The sequence below is a fragment of the Lynx rufus genome, unplaced genomic scaffold, assembly GCF_022079265.1.
Source record: "Lynx rufus isolate CCGP_SWC_20201006 ecotype Redwood Valley unplaced genomic scaffold, mLynRuf1.p SCAF_22, whole genome shotgun sequence".
NCBI classification, from domain to species: domain Eukaryota; kingdom Metazoa; phylum Chordata; class Mammalia; order Carnivora; family Felidae; genus Lynx; species Lynx rufus.
The window spans coordinates 16057681-16078910 of NW_025814837.1; the positions used below are offsets into that span (position 1 = coordinate 16057681).

Genomic DNA, 21230 nt, shown 5'->3' on the forward strand with positions numbered 1-21230 from the left:
TCTTTCAGTTATTGAAGAAATCCTGGTTGTCTTTCATTACACAAGACGTAATTATTATTGTGTTTTCTGTCTTCCTTCATGTGCTTACTTTTTAATATTTTTTTGCTGAAAGCAATAAGGTCTGTATCAATAAGAACCCCATAAAAAGATTTTGGTCTTCAGAATTGCCTTTTTTATATAAAAACAAGCAAAATGCAGAGGGAATTTTTTATTAAATATTAGACATCTGGGTTGACTGCATTAATTTTAAATCATTCCTGTAATATTTCCCCTTTTCATTTCGTTCTTCAGATGCTCACATAATATGCAAATCATTTTAGAATGAATACAGAAGAAACATTAAATATATTAAAATCTGCGTTTTAATAAAATTGTCGATGCGTAATATATACCTTGCTCCTAAGGAAAAATGATAACAAGTAATAAAAGGGGTAATTTAGACATAGAGCTATTTAATATCTTCTTATATTTTACAACCCGGTAAAAAGTAAATGTAGAATAAAAGCTTTGGGTTCAGATTTGGAAGTGTTCCACTCAAATATTCTGTCCTCCATTCCCCCACCCCACCCCCACCCCCGCCAGGTTCTAGATAGTCCGACTGTATGTCGCTGTTGCAATGGTACTGTAAACCCATTCTCGAGTGCTCAGCCCATAAGATAAAGCGTTCCATTGCTTCTCGTTGCAGATGGAGTGGATGTTGAAGATGATCCCACGTGCTCTTGGCCAGCTTCCTCGCCTTCCAGCAAGGACCAAACTTCCCCCAGCCATGGAGAAGGTTGCGACTTTGGAGAGGAAGAAGGCGGCCCCGGACTCCCATACCCATGCCAATTCTGTGACAAGTCCTTTAGCCGCCTCAGCTACCTAAAGCACCATGAGCAGAGCCACAGTGACAAGCTGCCTTTCAAATGCACCTATTGCAGTAGGCTGTTCAAACACAAGCGGAGCCGAGACCGCCATATCAAACTCCACACGGGGGACAAGAAGTACCACTGCAGCGAGTGTGATGCTGCGTTCTCCCGAAGTGATCACTTGAAGATCCACTTAAAGACTCACACGTCCAACAAGCCATATAAATGTGCCATTTGTCGCCGCGGGTTCTTGTCCTCTAGCTCCTTACACGGACACATGCAGGTACACGAGAGAAACAAGGACGGGTCCCAGTCTGGCTCCAGGATGGAGGACTGGAAGATGAAGGACACTCAGAAGTGCAGTCAGTGCGAGGAAGGCTTTGACTTCCCAGAAGACCTGCAGAAGCACATCGCGGAGTGCCACCCCGAGTGCTCCCCAAACGAGGACCGAGCGGCCCTCCAGTGCATCTACTGCCACGAGCTGTTTGTGGAGGAGACGTCCCTCATGAACCACATGGAGCAGGTGCATGGCGGGGAGAAGAAGAACTCTTGCAGCATCTGCTCTGAGAGTTTCCACACGGTTGAGGAACTGTACAGCCACATGGACAGTCACCAGCAACCCGAGTCGTGCAACCACAGCAACAGCCCTTCCCTGGTCACCGTGGGCTACACTTCGGTGTCCAGCACGACTCCAGATTCCAACCTCTCCGTGGACAGCTCAACCATGGTGGAAGCCGCCCCGCCGATCCCAAAGAGTCGAGGGAGGAAGCGGGCTGCCCAGCAAACCCCTGACATGACCGTTCCCTCGAGTAAACAAGCGAAAGTTACCTACAGCTGTATTTACTGCAACAAGCAGCTATTTTCGAGCCTGGCAGTCCTGCAGATTCACCTGAAAACTATGCATTTAGACAAGCCAGAACAGGCCCATATTTGTCAGTATTGCTTGGAGGTGTTGCCCTCACTCTATAACCTAAATGAACATCTTAAGCAAGTGCATGAAGCTCAGGACCCAGGTCTGATCGTCTCTGCCATGCCTGCCATAGTCTACCAGTGCAACTTCTGCTCTGAAGTTGTCAACGACCTCAACACTCTTCAGGAACACATCCGATGTTCTCACGGATTTGCGAACCCTGCAGCTAAGGATAGCAATGCATTCTTTTGTCCCCACTGCTACATGGGGTTTCTCACTGACTCTTCCCTTGAAGAGCATATAAGGCAGGTCCATTGCGACCTCAGCGGCTCCCGATTCGGGTCGCCGGTGCTTGGGACTCCGAAAGAACCAGTAGTCGAAGTCTATTCTTGTTCCTATTGTACGAATTCGCCGATATTCAACAGCGTTCTTAAACTGAACAAGCATATCAAAGAGAATCATAAAAACATTCCCTTGGCCCTGAATTATATTCACAATGGGAAGAAATCCAGGGCCTTGAGCCCCTTATCTCCCGTGGCCATAGAGCAGACGTCTCTTAAGATGATGCAGGCAGTGGGAGGTGCGCCTGCACGTCCGGCTGGAGAATATATCTGTAATCAGTGTGGTGCTAAGTACACGTCCCTAGACAGCTTTCAGACTCACCTAAAAACTCATCTCGACACTGTGCTTCCAAAATTGACCTGCCCTCAGTGCAACAAGGAATTCCCCAACCAAGAATCCTTGCTGAAGCATGTTACCATCCATTTTATGATCACCTCAACATACTACATCTGCGAGAGTTGCGATAAGCAGTTCACATCAGTGGATGACCTTCAGAAACACCTGCTGGACATGCACACCTTTGTCTTCTTCCGGTGCACCCTCTGCCAGGAAGTGTTCGACTCAAAAGTCTCCATTCAGCTCCACTTGGCCGTAAAGCACAGCAATGAAAAGAAAGTCTACAGGTGCACATCGTGCAACTGGGACTTCCGCAACGAGACTGACCTACAACTCCACGTGAAACACAACCACCTGGAAAATCAAGGGAAAGTGCACAAGTGCATCTTCTGTGGTGAGTCTTTTGGCACCGAGGTGGAGCTGCAGTGTCATATCACCACTCACAGTAAGAAGTACAATTGCAAATTCTGCAGCAAAGCCTTCCACGCGATCATTTTGCTGGAGAAGCACTTGAGGGAGAAGCATTGTGTGTTTGAAACCAAGACTCCCAACTGTGGAACGAACGGGGCTTCCGAGCAAGTGCAGAAGGAGGAGGTGGAGCTGCAGACCTTGCTGACCAACAGCCAGGAGTCCCATAACAGTCACGATGGGAGCGAAGAAGATGTGGACACCTCGGAGCCCATGTACGGGTGCGACATCTGCGGGGCAGCCTACACCATGGAGACCCTGCTGCAGAACCACCAGCTCCGAGACCACAACATCAGACCCGGAGAGAGTGCCATCGTGAAGAAGAAAGCCGAGCTCATTAAAGGGAATTACAAGTGTAACGTGTGCTCTCGAACCTTCTTCTCTGAGAACGGCCTCCGTGAACATATGCAGACCCACTTAGGCCCTGTGAAACACTACATGTGCCCTATTTGCGGGGAGCGGTTTCCCTCCCTTTTAACTCTTACCGAACACAAAGTCACGCACAGTAAGAGTCTTGATACTGGAAACTGCCGGATTTGCAAGATGCCTCTCCAGAGCGAAGAGGAGTTTTTGGAGCATTGCCAAATGCACCCTGACTTGCGCAATTCCCTGACGGGATTTCGCTGCGTGGTCTGCATGCAGACAGTGACGTCCACCTTAGAACTCAAAATCCACGGGACATTCCACATGCAAAAGACAGGGAATGGGTCTGCAGTCCAGACCACGGGGCGTGGCCAGCATGTCCCCAAACTGTACAAGTGTGCGTCTTGCCTGAAAGAGTTCCGTTCCAAGCAAGATCTGGTGAAGCTTGACATCAATGGCCTGCCATATGGTCTGTGCGCTGGCTGTGTCAGTCTCAGTAAGAGCGGCAGCCCAGGCATCAACATCCCTCCCGGCACAAGTAGACCGGGCTTGGGCCAGAATGAGAATCTGAGTGCCATTGAGGGTAAAGGCAAGGCGGGGGGACTGAAGACGCGCTGTTCTAGCTGCAACGTTAAGTTTGAATCTGAAAGTGAACTCCAGAACCACATCCAAACGGTCCACCGAGAGCTCGTGCCAGATAGCAACAGCACGCAGTTGAAAACTCCCCAAGTATCGCCAATGCCCAGAATCAGTCCCTCCCAGTCGGATGAGGTAACTTGCCTTTTTAATGTTTGCTATTTAACCTCCTCAAGAAACTGTTGCCACTTCATGTTTACCCTTTCTGCAGCCTTATTTATTGTCATGTGCCGAGAGATGAGTAGATTGAAATGCAGTGGTGTTTTTTCCCCCCATAGCCATTAGCCAGCAATTACTTGCTTCTTGATAAGCAGCATTTTGGCTTGAATGGTGCAAAATAGGACTAATTCCAGTCTCCCTAGGATATTGTCTTCTCTATGACTGAAGAGATCAGCACTCTTGCCAGCACCACTGAGATCTGGAATCTCAGCATAGCTTTACCGTGAGTTGAAATCCCCAGCTATGACTTGTGTGTATGGCAGAGAGATAATGACATAAAAGTAAGATGCAATGGGCCAACATGCTGGCTTAGAGTAAATTAAAAAGAATATATATATTTGTGGATAACAAATTGGGTAGGGGCGGCTTTATAATACCATGTTGTCAACACTCACTGTTTCTCTTTGTCTTCTGGGTAGTGAGCAAAATATTTTCTCACAACAGGGTTTTGTAAAAGCCGCTACATTTATTAAGCGTCACGTGCCCAACGTTCCTTTAAAAGGCATCCCCTTAAATATCCCCGAGTCTTCACTGTCTGGTTTTGGGTTTCACAATTAAAGTGGATTTTTTTTTCTTAGTTTAAGAGTGGTTTCATGCCTTCTTTGCCATAACGAGTATGAAAAATAAGTTCATTTACAATGAAATAGTTTTAGAAGTCATCAGTCCTTGAAGCTGAGCAGAGGATGGTTCATTTTATTATAATTTCTTTATGCTTTATCACCTGCTTTCCAAGAGTTCTTTTCCACTTCCCTACCTGCCCCTATCTGGAGATCCATCCAAATGCAGACCCCAGGGAGATCCATTTCCCTTCAGTTTGGGGTCACTGCATTTTCCTTATCTTGTCTCTGCACTCACACCCTCTTGGAGGCCCCCCTGCGTGTCCCTGCAGATAGCCATCAGTCAGCTGGTAGGGGAGAGTCGGGAAGACTGACACAGAGCCCATCCTCCTGAAATGTGGCATCTGCGTGACAGGCAAGCTCCCAAACTTTGAAGCTGCTTCCCTTTCTTTCCTTCCAAGGAAATCTGCACCTCTCTCTCATTTAAATAAATGAAGTCCTTTCCAACTGATGAGGACAGCTGCAAGAACATAGCTTTGATAATGGCTCCTGGCTCACGTGTTGGATCAAATAGTTTCTCTTGGTAGTTAGGATCATATGAAATGAATTGTTTTTTCCAACTTTTTATTTCATGAGATGTCTAAGCCTACAGAAAAGCTAAAAGAATAAGACAGTGAAAGCATGTGTGTTTGTGTATCCGTATCACAGATATACCGGATATGAACATTTTGTCACATTATTCTCTCTCTCTCTCTCTCTCTCTCTCTCTCTCTGCAACCTTTTTATTCACCTGAACCACATGAAAGTGAGTTTCAGACATCATTATTTTTCTAAGAATAAGGACACCTTCCTATTTAACCACAACATTATTAATTAAGGCAATTAACTAAATCGGTTAAAGAAATCTAGTGGATCTGTAATATCATCTATAAGAAGTCCATATTCAAATTTATCCACTTGTCCCGAAAAGGTCTTATTTTTAAAATGCTTATGAATGAGAATTTTAGAAATCCGTTTATGTAGAAAATTATTCCTCTCCCCCTTTTTTAATTTTGCTATGCTTAGCACATATAGAGGAGTTTGTATATTCATGTTCGATTTAAATGGTGCATAAAATTGATTTAAAATGACTGTATTTGTGTGTGTGTGTGTGTGTGTGCGCGTGCGTGTGAGTGATTGTGGTGGTGTGTTCGTTAAAAATCAAGCAAAATGGGGCTCTTGTTTCTAGTAGATTGTGGAAAGGAATGTATGTGCCTGTTCCTTCTCATCTGTTCCTGGCTTATGTTTTCTGATATTCCTAAATTGCTATGTATTATAATACCATTTGAGGTGAAAATTTTTTTAATGAGGGAGGACCTATAAATAGTCTTTACACGTTAATTTGGTTAGAGTTATTTGCTTAGAGAATTTATCATTAAGGGATGGTCAAGTATTTAATTATACCTAAAATCTTAATGATAAAGTTGAACTACATCCTGCACTTACATAGAATAATGTATAAAATATTTGAAAAGTACTTCTTACTTGTAATTATTACAATAGTGTTTTTTAAGCACTGAAATACCTCGAGTTAAAAGTGACTCTTTCAGAAGGGTACCTCCTTATTAAGCCGGGCTTATGAGACCTTGTAGCAATGTCCTTAATCAATCAGATATAAGGATTCATTTATATATATTTCCTTTGTGCTTCAAAAGTTCACTAATTTGTTTGACATTTTCATCCATTGTTATTATTTTTTCTGCATTATACTATTAAAGTCATAAAGTTTCATGTGCTCCCTTCCTTTCTGATATCCTCTATAATTAAAAATGTACAGTAGGCCATATTATTTGGACTTGACATAGAAAATTATCTTTCATACGTGGAATTTTACGAAAAAAAGTCCCCAAATAATACATCAGCAAGAAAAAGTCATGTCATAAAAATTAATTTGTTCACATTCTTTGTTAGTCAAGTTAAGCTTCTGTGACTTTGCATGAGTGTTGTGTAAATTTTTTTACCATCTAGGTAAGAGAGAAGTTATTACATAAGTCTTTGCTAAAAGACAGGTATGCCATGTGGGAATACATTTTATCACAAAAAGATGTCTGACATGTATGTCTATTGACTTAGATGTCCTAGGTAGGAATGAAGGACTTAGTGACATAGGTGGTATTTTCATCTCTTCTTCTGGCTGAGGATTGAGACTTCAGAAGAGAAAAGAAGACCACGGGAGATAATAAAACCTGGATACACAGATATTGTCAAGAGCAAGATTAGAATTTTTTCTGGACTGTGACTTGTGATCACATAAGGGTATTGGTAGACACTGGAATGAATATTTCCAAGACTGAAAAGAATGGTTTTTTTTGGTCGGGACTAGATTACCTATTTAAAAGGGATTTAGATATAATCTAGGGAGGGATAAGCATTGTATAAACGCATGTGATCTAAGAAATGGATGAAAGACAGACACATGACACTTAAAAGAAGAATAATAGCAGGTAGCTGTCACGTAATGGAGAAATTTGGAATTAAAGACAAAAGATCTGAATGTCAACCCCGTTTTTTTCTGCATAATGCTTTCGGAATTTGTGAAAAATGTTTTCTTTGTGCCAAAATCCTATAATTATCAATCTAATTTTGCTATGGAGTCTTTGTTTTGAATAAAATATTTGGGGGAACCTATTCATTTCCCTTTTGCTCTTAAAGATTGAGTATGGTATACATTTATGCATAACCTACAACGATACCTACAATGATTCCATAAATGGTAGAGATAACCTGACACAGGGGAAATGCTGACCATCTAGATTTTTCCATACATGAAACACCTCACAGAGTTACTGACATTTACTGTGTGTTGAATAAATGTTAGTTCTTCTTCTGCAGTTCATTGACACTGATCTGTCTGGTCAGGTTCTGCCCCATCTGGACCTCAAAATGTTTTCTCACGATGACATTAGAAGATGGGTCCTCCTGCTTCCATTTCTCCAGGATCTCTGTAGGCACGTCTCTTCACGGGGTTATTTACTCACATTTCAAATCACACCACCCCTACCAGTGCATTGAAATTGCTCTTGGAAGGGTCCCCAGTTGTGTCTGTGTTGCTGGATACTCGCACAGTGCCACAGAATCAGAACCAGAGGGACCATGGAGGTTATCTGATTAAGCTGCCTTTTACAGACAGCGAGTCAGGCCCAGATAAATTGAGATCTAAGATGACACAGCTCGTAAGTGGTAAACAAGGGCTCTGAAAACCTGACTCTCTAACTCCAGGTTCAGGATTTTCTTCTCATAAATCCACCGGACTCTCCTCCAGCTACAGTCTCATCCATATTCTTTTCATAAAATCCTCTCTGTATTGCTGTCTTATTTTCTCTTGTCATTCACTTCCTCCACCCACTGCAAGGGATCGTCTGCTTCCATCACTTTACTGCAGCTGACCTCTTTAAGGTCTCTATTGATCCAATTGACCAGTGCAGTGCCTTTTTTTTTTTTTTTTTAAAGAGAACTTACCCTAGTTTGTGTACTGTTCTACTTGTCACTGTTGGCCACTTCCTCTTTATCTAACCTCTGTTTTCTCTCCTGGTTCCCTTCACAGAATGATCTGTACCCTTCTTCGTACTCTGTCTGCTCCTATACATTAAGGCCCATTGCTACTGTTACTCTGCATACCCGCTCTATGTGGCTTCATCCACTCCCATGGCTCCAGCTATCACATTTTATGGATGACTCCAAATGATGTCTCCAAAATGCAGGAGGGAACTTCCGGGGGCTGATGGAAATATTCTGTATCTTGACTCTGGTGGTGGTTACATGACTGGATGCATTTATTAATACTCACCAGGTATAAAATTAGTGAATTTTCATATGTGAATTACATCTCAATGAAACTGATTTTAAAAATGGTATCTAGGACTTACCCCCTTTCCAGTGATTTTCAGACTCCTACACACAGCTGCCTTCTTGATATATTCACTCACATGTTTCCATGCATTTTAAAATCAGTGGGACCAAAACTGAACTCATAATTTCTCCGAACCTGCTTCTTTTCTTATATTTTCTATTTCACTTGTGGAGCCATTGATTTTCTTGTCTCCCTTTTCTCCACATCCAGTTGGTCATCAAGTGATCTCTGTTTCAGCTCATATATATTTCTTAGATCAATCCCTTCCTCTCCATCCCCTTACCACATTTATAATTCAATCTCTGATCATCTTTCACTAAACTACTGAAGCAGCCTCCTAATTGTTCCCTTGGACTTTAGTCTTATCATTTTCAAATCCGTCTCCACAAAGCTGCCAGAACAATCTATCTAAAACACAAATCTGAATAGCATGTCCCTCCCTATTTGAAATATTTTGAGTGCTCTATACCTTTATCCTCATAGGATAGTATACTATCCTTTTATTGTGACATAGAATGATTCTTCAGGTTCCGGCCCCTGCTAAATTTTCCCTTCCTTTTCTTACCTTACACCTTATTCCACAGTTGAAAATACTTTAATTAACCCACAGGTGACACAGTGCATCTGTGTCTCACTAAGGCTGCCCTATCCCTTCTGCCCAAATAATCTCTTTCCTCCTGACTGTGCTCCACCTTCTGTAAGGCTGTCCACCTTAACCTCTATTCGGAGATCAACTACTCTAGAAGGCTTCCTGTGACCCCGACTTCCCACTCCAAACATCTCTTCTCCCCTTGAATGCTCTGTGTATACAATACATCCTAAATATATAAAAATAGTCACATTGCTTTATAATTACCTCTTTATGTTTCCCTTCCTATGAATTCCTCAGGGGAAGAATTTACTCAATGTCATATTTCTAATGCCCATGACAGCGCCCGGCCCACAATAGGCAAATGCTCTGTGGGTGGGTGTTGTGGAGCTGTGTCTGGCTGGTGGCTTGCCCAGAGCCTTTTCCCATACATGGCAACATGGCAGGACAGCTGGCCACCTAGCTTTTTTCATACAGGAGCCACCTGCTACAATGACAGAAACCTAGAAGGTGTTGGATAAATGTATGCTCTTCTTCTGAGCATGTTAATTTTAGGATCAGTATCCGTGCTTTTTTACTCCATTTGGACTCAAAACGTTGCACCATCGTTGAAGTTCCATCATAGACGTCGTGAACATGGTCCTGTCTACTGTTCATCATTCTATTCCAGTCAAGTCCTGCTTTCCCAAAGAAGTTGTACGTGGTCCCACCAACTTGGTCAGTGGTCTCCAGATTCCAAAGTGAGCCTTTCTGTCTTCATCCTTAGCATAAGGCCCAGTAGACAGCTCTTTCTCGACATGCTCCTGTGACTTATGGCATTTCCTCTCCTAGTTTTCTTCCTATTTTGGCCTTTGGAGGTTTTCCTCCGGTGCCTGTTCTAAAAGTGTAGGGATTCTTTGAGGCTCATCGTTGGCCCTCTTTTTCTTCACTGTCTACTCTCCCAACAGCATCTCATCTATTCATGTGGCTGTAACTATCTCTATGCTAAGAATTCCCAAATTTATATTCATAGCTTGCACCTCTTCTTAGTTCCAGATTACTGTGTGCTACTGACAGCTTGACTTTTTCATTTGTATCTCTTCTAGATATTTGAAGTGTAATGAATACAGCCTAAACGCTTGATTTTCTCTCCTGAAACTGATTTCGTTTTCCAGACTTCCATCATTTTAGTAAAGGGAGCCACCCTACACCCAGTTATTCAAGCAAGAAACCTGGGAATTATTCCTGATTTTTTTCCCTTCTCCTCATTCCCCACATCTAATCTGTTAATGAGTACTGTTGATTGTGCCTTTAATGAGTATCTCATCCATGAGTTTCTATGTCCGAAGCCATCTTCATGGTCTGGGCTGCATCCTCGCCCGGACACTGCAGTCGTTTCCTAATGGAGTCTCTCCGTCTTCTGCACGCTTCCAATCCATCCTTCCTGCTGCGCTGGATGGAATCTGGCAGACATGTAAATTATGGAGTCTTTTAAAATTCTTCAAAGACTTCCCACTTCCCTCAAATACACGCCCAGCCTCTCACCAGCTTATGAGGCCACACATAGTCTGGCTGTAGCTGGTTGCTCTCACCTTGCTGGGGTGCCTCCTCACACACTGTGCCTGGCCTCCTGGCCTCCTGAGTAGGGGTCTGCTTTCGAGGCTTCACATTGAGCCACCTATTTACCTGGGCTACTCTTCTGGATCAGCCTGTCTGCACCTTTCTCATCTATCAGATGGGCTTCCCCCCAGAAACTTATCAAAGTTAGTATCCTCCTAGGATTTTCGCTTCAAATTATTATTTGTGTACTTGTTTATTTCCTTCTTCCCTTTTCTCACCTCTGAATACCCAACATGTTTGTCATGAGGTCTCAGTAAATATCAGTTGAATAAATGAACATAGTTAAGTACTTCAAAGTAACAAAAAAAGTATCTATCCCATCTTTAGATGTATATGTATGCATATCTAGTAACTCATACATAGAGATATAGATAAGTTTACCCAACTGTGCCTGCATGCTTTAAAGTCAAGTTTGATCTAAAAATATTAAAATAAGCTAAAAGACTTGAGGTTTCTAACAATCCAAAGATCACCTTCAATATGAAGGTCTGAGTGCCTTGAAGTCAATATTCTTTCTTCATGGTTCTTGTACAGAAAATGGCAATGTACATGGTGGTAATTCAGAACTCAGTCATGTTCCACAGTTCTGTTTTATTTTGTTTTATGTAATAAAAATTTTCCATAAGAAGCTGGATTTAAGATTTTAATTTTAAATTGCTGATACTAAGTTTTGCTAAGTTAAAAGAGCAAAAATTAAGTAAGCTTCTTCCAGGTAAATTTTATGTACACACACACACACACACACACACATATATATAATATTTTTTTTTAAGAAAGAGAGAGAGCAGGGGAGAGGGGCAGAGGAAGACAGGCAGAATCTTCAGTAGGCTCTACGCTCAGTGCAGAGCCCGATACAGGGCTTGATCCCATGACCCTGGAATCACGACCTGTGCTGAAATCAAGAGTAAGACGCTCAACTGACTGAGCCACCTAGGTGCCCCCTAGGTAAATAGTATATGTATTATTATATACATATACATATATATGTAAAACAATTTTTAAAATATATATATATATATTTTACATATATATATATATATATTTTTTAAAGATTGTTCAACATTTTTAAGGTTAAACCGATCCACATTTTTACTTAAAAACATTTTTTTAATGTTTGTTTTTGAGAGTGAGAGAGAGAGAGTGCGAGTGGGAGACGGCAGAGAGAGAGGGAGACACAGAATCTGAAGCAGGCACAGAATCCGAAGCAGCTGTCAGCACAGAGCCTGACATGGGGCTCAAACTCAGGAACCTTGAGATCATGACCTGAGTGGAAGTCAGACGCTTAACTGACTGAGCCACCCAGGCACCCCAATAATATTTTAAAATTAAATAGAAAATTTACATGACTAAATAAATCTGTAAGATTCAAGATGCTCTTGAAATAGAATGAGTTGCTTTGCCAAGTTTGGGCTGCTTTCAGATTTATTGTTGGTATGTTCAATGTTTGTTTGGCATCTATAGTGTACTAGTACAGAGAGTTAAGACCCCTGGCATAATTATCAAGGCATGGAACATGAAAGCAGCTGTCTCATGCCCACGCTTTGTCCCTAGTCCTATGCTTACCTTGCATTGATCATTGCTCCATACATTGAACTTGCTGCCACTACCATCCCTCCATTTTCTTCACTTCTTTCCAGCTCTGGATTTTTATGCTGATGTGTTCCATATGGTTCCAAATATGGAATTCAGAAGTCGGAATGTTTTTGTATACAACCATAAATCTTGAATTGTACATAATATTTGTTCTTTGAGTACTAGGCCAAAAGAGTGTGGAATCACCATATGCGGTGGTAAAATTCCATTTAGGAGGAACATTTTATGTTTTGGCTTAAATGGTGTTGAGATAGAAATTAGTAAATATGTAAGATGATTTTGAATAATGAAAGAAAATCAAAATTGTCAAATTGGCTAACATACAGTGTATGAAGTGTGTTCTTGGTTTTTGGGGTAGATTCCCATGGTTCATTGCTTACATACAACACCCAGTGCTCATCCCAACAAGTGCCCTCCTCAATGCCCATCACCCATTTCCCCCTCTCCCCCATACCCCCCACTCCCCCATCAACCCTCAGTTTGTTCTCTGTATTTAAGAGTCTTTTATGGTTTGCCTCCCTCCCTTTCTGTTTTTAACTATTTTTCCCCCTTCCCTTCCCCCCATGGTCTTCTGTTAAGTTTCTCAAGATCCACATATGAGTGAAAACATGATATATGTCTTTCTCTGACTGACTTATTTCACTCAGCATAATACCTTCCAGTTCTGTCCACATTGCTGCAGATGACAGGATTTCATTCTTTTTATTGCCAAGTAGTATTCCATTGTATATATAAACCACATCTTCTTTATCCATTTGTCAGTTGATGGACATTTAGGCTCTTTCCATAATTTGGCTAATCTGCACTTCTCTTCCCCTCACCCGCATTTCCTATTACTTGTTTCCTATTAATTATTGCCCCACACAGATGACTAAAATAGCAAATTTCAAATGTCAACCTCATTCTGAGGCCCAATCTTGGATTTTCAGCTACCCATTTGACATTACGGGTTCTACATTCTTCTAGCCCTTTAACCAAATCGAATCACAATTTCTTTTCCCATTTTTGACAGCGTTCCATCTTTGTCCTAGTCATTTTGGTCTGAAACTTTGTTTGTATCTCCTATACCTTCTCTATTCTTCAAACATTTTGTGTCAACCACTCCTGCTGTTAACATTTCATGCATTCCCTGTCCAGGCCACACCTGTACACTGATTGCTCACCTTCACTCTTTGCCTATCATAAAGGAGGTCCTCTATAAAAAATAGCGTAGGGGCACCTGGGTGGCTTAGTCAGTTAAGCATCCAACTTCGGCTCAGGTCATGATCTAGCTGTTTGTGAGTTTGAGCCCCGCATTGGGCTCTGTGCCTACAGCTCAGTGCCTAGAGCCTGTTTCAGATTCTGTGTCTCCCTCTCTCTCAGCCCCTCTCCTGCTTGCACTCTATCTCTCTTGTCTCTCAAAACTGAATAAACATTCAAAAAACATTTTAAAAAACATTAAAAAAACAGTATAAACTTTAAAAGCTTAGGTTCACACAAAATCACATTCTCTGGCCACAGTACAAATATATGATACATGAAAAAGGTGTCTTTTTAAAAACCTCCATAAATTTTAAAATTAAAATCACACATGGAACAAAGGGGGCATAAAAAGAGAAATTAAAAATACTTAGAACTGAAAAATAACTGTACCGCAGAACCTGGGAGATGGAAACAAAGCAGTACCTAGAAGAAAAATTGTTACAGTGTAAGTATACATATTGGAAAATTTAAAAAGTCATGATATCAATAAGCTAAACATCCAACTTAAGACATTCAGACCAGAACAACAAAACAAGCCCATGAAAAAAACAGAAGAGACGAAAATTATAAAGCAAAGACCAAAAGTAATGAAATAGAAAACTAACAATGAACTAAAAAGCTAGTTCTATGAAAAGACTAATAAAATGTATGAACTTCTGGTGAAATTAATCAAGTTAAAAAAATAACATTAAATAGTAATAATGAAGGGGAGCCATAATATCATATATGCAGAAATTTAAAAGATAGTAGGAGACGGGGCTCCTGGGTGGCTCAGTCAGTTGAACATCCATCAGCTCAGGTCATGATGTCGTGTACGTGGGTTCAAGCCCTGCATTGGGCTCTGTGCTGACAGCTCAGCTTTGAATTCTGTTTCCTTCTCTCTCTGCCCCTCCCCTGCTCGTGCTCTGTCCCTCTCTGTCTCTTAAAACAGAAAATAAAACGTTAAAAAAAAGTTTAAAAGATAGTTGGAGAGCCACTACACATACCACAATGACTGAAATAAAAATGAATGCAAAAGTTCTTATTTTGCAAGAATGGAGAGCAGTTGAAACTCTCTCATTTTACTAGTGACAGTATAATTTTATAAAATTGCTATAAAAAATTGCTGGGCAGTATATACTAAAGTTGAATACTAGCCTACTTTGTGACCCATAAATTCTGTTCCTAGGTCTGTATCTAAAAGATACGAGAGCTAATGTTTACCACAGATTATGAACAAGAATATTTATAACATATTTTTGCGTATAAGATTCAAGTTACAGTCAATCAAAATGCCTGTCAAAATTAAATGAATAAATACATTCATGTAATGGTATGAAATCATTCTAGTCACACAATGGAATAGTACACAACAATGAAGAGGAATGAGCCACTGCTATATAACAATCTTAGTGACTCATATATACAATGTTCACAAAAAGAAACCAGACACATACCACTACATGACTCCACTCACCTAAAGCGTGAGAATAGGCAAAACTAATCTGTGATGATCAAAGTCAGAATAGTTACCTCTGGAATGGTACGAACTGGGAAGGGGCAAAAGGGATTTTTTTGGTTGCTAGAAATGTTCCATATCTTGATCTATGTGGTGGTTACACTGTTATATACGTATGTAAAATTTCATCAAGCAATACACTTAAGATTATATATATATATATATATATATATATATATACACACACATGCATATATATGTGCTATTTCTCAATTTTAACTTTTATTTAAAAAAACAAAAATGCACAAGATAAAAAAATAAGTGAATATTTTGAATAGTCTTATACAAATAACTGTATAAGTTTGATTATATGGAAACAGTTTTAGCATAGTATGTTACCAAAGCTGGCTCAAGATAAAAAAGAAAGTAGAATGATTCCCTAAACATTAAAGAGTTTAATAAAGTGTTGAAAGCCTTCCCACAAAGAAAATACCAGAACATATACATAACTCCAAAGCTGTGCCAGAAAATACAAAAAGAAAGGACACTCTAATTTGTTTAATCTCCAGTTAAAACAAGACAAAGAGATTAAAGAAAAATTTAGACTATTTTACTCATGATTTTACATATAAGAATTTTGAAGAAAATATTAACAAACTAAATCCACTGTGGTAAAAGATTTTATACTGTGATTAAAATGGTCTTATAACAATAATGCAAGGTGGGTTCAATCTCAAGAAAGCAATTGATTGAATTTGCCACGTTAGCAGTGTAAAAGAGACAAATTCTATGTTTATCTCGAGTTGCCAAAGAATCTAAATTCAACAAATTTTCATGCTTAAATAAAAACACTTGGAATAGGCACAGATTTCCTTACCCTAATAAAGACTATTTAAAATATTGTTTTTAGCAAGCATAATTAGAGAAGTTTGAATGCAGTTAGTGGTTTATAATAAAATCACTAATAAGCTCTGTTGGTTGACCTAACCAGCGATGTATGATAAAATAAAAATGTAGTTAAGTATAAAAAAGTAGGGAGCACTAAAACTGAAAAGAAAAAATCAAACTGTCATTTGGAGACCTTATGTTTGTGTGTAAAACAATAGCCAAAGTATCTAAAGATAAATTATTATAATGAATAAAACTTTAGCGAATTTTCTGGGTACCAAATCAACTCATAGAAGTCAATTAGATTTTTATTCACCAGCCAAAAGTGAAAAAATGTAAGTTGTAAAAGAATTCTATATATATAATAAACACAAAAAATTAGGATACTTAGAAATAAAATCTAAGCTGTTCAAGGCATTTATGGACAAAAATGGCACAACATTATTGGAAAATATTTTTCAAGACCTAAATAATGATTACGTTTAACTTGTTCATGGAAAAGAAGATTCAATACTGTGAAGTTGTCAAATATCCTTACTTTGATCCATAAATTCATAGCTACTCCAATGAAAACTTCCAACAATTTTAAAAAAAATATATATATATATATATTTTTAACGTTTATTTATTTTTGAGACAGGGAGAGACAGAGCATGAACGGGGGAGGGGCAGAGAGAGAGGGAAACACAGAATCTGAAGCCATCAGCCCAGAGCCCGTCGCGGGGCTCGAACTCACCGACCGCGAGATCGTGACCTGAGTTGAAGTCGGACGCATAACTGACTGAGCTACCCAGGCGCCCCTAAAATATATATATATATTTTTTTTTTTAATTTTTTTTTCAACGTTTATTTATTTATTTTTTTTGGGACAGAGAGAGACAGAGCATGAACGGGGGAGGGGCAGAGAGAGAGGGAGACACAGAATCGGAAACAGGCTCCAGGCTCTGAGCCATCAGCCCAGAGCCCGACGCGGGGCTCGAACTCCCGGACCGCGAGATCGTGACCTGGCTGAAGTCGGACGCTTAACCGACTGCGCCACCCAGGCGCCCCTAAAATATATTTTTTACGCTTTTACTTTTTTGGAACTTGACAAGGAGGTTCAAAAATGTATATGGAATAATGGAAGGTGAAGAATAGCAAAGATTCTCTTGAAGGAAAAGAAGAAGCAGGGGACGATTGTCCTACTACGCAGGCATTAATAATAAATATGCAGCAATTAGCATAATGTGGGATTAGTCCACAGAACAAAACACAGATTCTCCAAGAGATAGTGGTAAAGGAATGGATGGAGTATTCAATTCATTATCCATATGGAAAATTAAAAATAGAATACTCACATGTGTAAAAATGTGTGAAAGATAAAACTATAAATCTTTTAGGAAAAAATGTAAAGAATATTTTCATGACCCTAGGTTGGGAATGATTTCTCACATAATACCCAGACAGCATAAATCACAAATAAAATAATTGATCTGTTCCTCTACCTTAAACACAATAACTTGTATACCAAAAGTTCTATAAAGTGATCAAAAATGGAAGCTATAAGATGTTAAAACATTTATAACACATATAGCTAGGAAAATGATTAGTTTCCTAAATATGGGGAAAACGGCCATAAATCAATAAGAAAACACAAACCCACAAGTTAGAATCTGGGAAATTAACGTGAAATGACATTTCACAAAGAGGAAACACAAGGGCTCAGTAAACGTGTGAAAAAAATTTTTATTTATTTATTTATTTATTTATTTATTTATTTTATTTTATTTTTAACGTTTATTTATTTATTTTTTTAAATTTTTTTTTCAACGTTTATTTATTTTTGGGACAGAGAGAGACAGAGCATGAATGGGGGAGGGGCAGAGAGAGAGAGAGGGAGACACAGAATCGGAAACAGGCTCCAGGCTCTGAGCCATCAGCCCAGAGCCCGACGCCGGGCTCGAACTCACGGAGCGCGAGATCGTGACCTGGCTGAAGTCGGACGCTCAACCGACTGCGCCACCCAGGCGCCCCTAACGTTTATTTATTTTTGAGACAGAGAGAGACAGAGTATGAATGGGGGAGGGTCAGAGAGAGGGAGACACAGAATCTGAAACAGGCTCCAGGCTCTGAGCTGTCAGCACAGAGCCCAATGCGGGGTTCGAACTCACGGACCGTGAGATCATGACCTGAGCCGAAGTCGGCGGCTTAACCGACTGAGCCACCCAGGTGCCCCGACATGTGAAAATATTTATCCTGATTTGTAATATGGGAAATGCAAATTCAGACAGAGTAATAGATTGTCTGGAAAGAACACACAGGAAGCTAAGTTGGACACACCAGGTGTTTGTTTAATAGTTACTCTTTATGTACTACTTATGTTATAAATTCTCTTCATAACATTTAATATTTAACATAAAAAGCAAATAATCAGAACCATAAGTATACAATCAGTATCACTTATTATAAATAAAAGATAACATAAAAACTAATACAATTAGTGCAAAATAATGTTTTAAAAATTCTAGCTATATATTCGTATTTGCAAAAAGCTGAAAGCCTGAAACCTGTTCTTTTGTTGTTACCAGAAAATTTATCAAGTGTTTTAGAGGTATTAAAGACATATTAGCATCTCAGTGAGACCTTTTTCCTTTGCATAATCAGAAAGAACTGTATTTGTTCTTTACAATTAAGGTAGTACATATCTCACACTTTGGAGAACATTAGCCTATGGCATTAACTTTTTATTCCTCATTTGGTACTTCACCTTAGGATAACAGATTTATTAATTTCCTGCTATGTAAAAGGCATTAGGCTATCGGGTTTGTAAAGAGGATGAGCGTTTTGCAAGTGTGGGTTTTTGAATACTCGTCTTTCTCCCCAGTATAGCCCCCTGAGGGTGTATAGTTTACTAATGAAAGATTAATATAGAACAATAAATATAATATAAATTAGAATGGAATACGTGCCATAATAGGAGTACTAATGAACTGCTAAAATACTTCGGGAGAGGTAGCAAATAACCAGGCAGGAGTTAGCTTTGCTGGTATCTGTGTGGGGAGCAAACAAATCAGGAGAACTCGCGAAGCAAAAGTCCTGTGGCAGCAAGCAGTGTGCCTGGCTGGCTTAAGGAATAACAAGTGGCCAGCATGGCAGGAGCACAGAGAGCTGGAGGTGGGCGGAGGCAGGGCTTGGCTTGGTGTCCTCCATGTTTCTCAGGAGAGTCTCTTACACGTGAGAGGTCCTTAGTAAACACTTGTAAATAGTTGAAACCTGGTGATTAAAACAAACAGAGAAAAGAAACAAAGAAGGGAGCATTTCTCTGAAGAACTGTATGGTGATGCAGTTTCTTCGAACCACACATAAATAGAACATTAGACTCCTCATAAGTATGTAATATTCTGTGCAATTCATATCATAAAGAGACTGAATGGCAGGTGAAATCCTGTAAAAAAATCCCCATATCAAGGCAAATGATTTATTTTGTTGAATTAAACATTGTATTACAGAAGCCAGTCTTCAACTGAGTCTGAAAATTTTTTGTCCTTCAGAGCCTGCTGCTATAGGTGTAGGGAATTTGAACATATGCCATGTAGCATAGTACAGGAAAATATTGTGCTTACCAAAAAAAGGAGTACAAATAACAGTTGACAGAACCATCTGTGTCGTCTTAACTAGTCCTTCCTAAGCTTCAATTCCTTCATTGCTAACATGGGCATAATCCATACTTTGCCTACTGCATAGGGTTATTGTGAAGAGCAAATGGTATATGTATATATGAAAGTTCTTAGCAGATGTTGTATACTGTACATCGTTTATGTAATATCTGTGCATAAGTCTACACATATCCCTACGGATATCTGCACACATTCGTATAATTTATATGTGAAATGTCTTCAATTGATTTGTAAATGTAATCTAAAATAATTCCATCTAATGCTAGGGCTATATGGATTATTCGGTCAGAATGCATCAAAATCAGTCATCACACTTCCACAAAGTTGGTGAAATAGAAAAGCATAATAAGATATTAAAACAAACCTAGAAGCAAGGAAATCCAAAGAACAAACAGAGTGCACAGACCACAAAGGTAAAAATATTACTTTATTTGCTTTGAGGTCAGAGATTGTGTCACGTGACGATAAATGTAAAAGGTGGAAAAAACATGTAAAATAGGTGAGTGTATAGGCAGAAAAAGTAATTATAGATAAGAAACGGAAAATGTTCAATAGTACTATTGATTTGAAACATCATAGAGAACAGGGGAACAAAAAAAGTATTGGGGAAATAATGTATAAGAAAAACAAAAATTATACATGAAAGGCATACTGTGAATCCCAAAATAAGGTATTTTCCCACTAAGCTCCAGAAGCAAGTGGATAGTTTGAGAAGCAGTTAATTTTAAAAAGCTGTTATTTGTTTGTCTAAAACCCACTGGCAGTGTTCTCTAGGGATCAAACATATTTACATTCTTCAGAAGGAAAAGTGGTGAAAATTTTGTGGGGGATTTTTTTTTGGACAGGATTTGTAATTTAGATGCATAATCTCTTATTTTTAGAATAGAATGCTATACTTGAAAATTACTAATAAATAAGTGATTGAGAGAGATTTCAAGGCACAGATTCACCATGATTTAGAAACCTAAGTGTCACTGATAAACATAACTTGACAAAGTCTGATGTTAACGTTTTCATTTAAAAAAATTTTTTTTTCAACGTTTATTTATTTTTGGGACAGAGAGAGACAGAGCATGAACGGGGGAGGGACAGAGAGAGAGGGAGACACAGAATCGGAAACAGGCTCCAGGCTCTGAGCCATCAGCCCAGAGCCCGACGCGGGGCTCGAACTCACGGAGCGCGAGATCGTGACCTGGCTGAAGTCGGACGCTTAACCGACTGCGCCACCCAGGCACCCCAACGTTTTCATTTTAAAATACGTCTAAGGATTACCTTTGGTATTTTATATTTATAAGTTTGGCTTCCAGTAAGGAAGCAAAAGCGAATTGTAATAAAATTTCTTGATAACTAGATGTCCAGAAATATAGAATTTAATTATGAATAGAGACCACCTATTTAACCAAGATCATTCTTAAAAAAAAAAAAAAAAAAGTAAGGGGTGGAACAGAAAGCGGGGAGAAGGATAGATGGAAGGGACGTGGGTGACGGGACTAAGAGACTAGATGAGGTAGCTGAAAAACTGGCAGGAAGCCCTCTAAGCTTCATGTCTATACCTACTAGGACTGGAAAATTGACATCATTTTGGTGGAAGACAGAACCTTTCAGCCCCATAACTGGGTCTGGATTGATATCATTTTGTTGTACCAAATTTAAATAA

The 21230-nt window shown here is 39.6% G+C and overlaps 1 protein-coding gene across 1 annotated transcript in view; it reads left to right on the forward strand.

The window, feature by feature from the left end:
• The window catches only part of ZNF521 (zinc finger protein 521), a 279598-nt gene that overhangs the window by 116312 nt on the left and 142056 nt on the right, over positions 1-21230 (forward strand). Inside the window, exon 4 of the mRNA XM_047087088.1 lies at positions 686-4038. Coding sequence (XP_046943044.1) covers positions 686-4038 — 3353 coding nt within the window. The remainder of the gene's footprint in view (positions 1-685; positions 4039-21230) is intronic.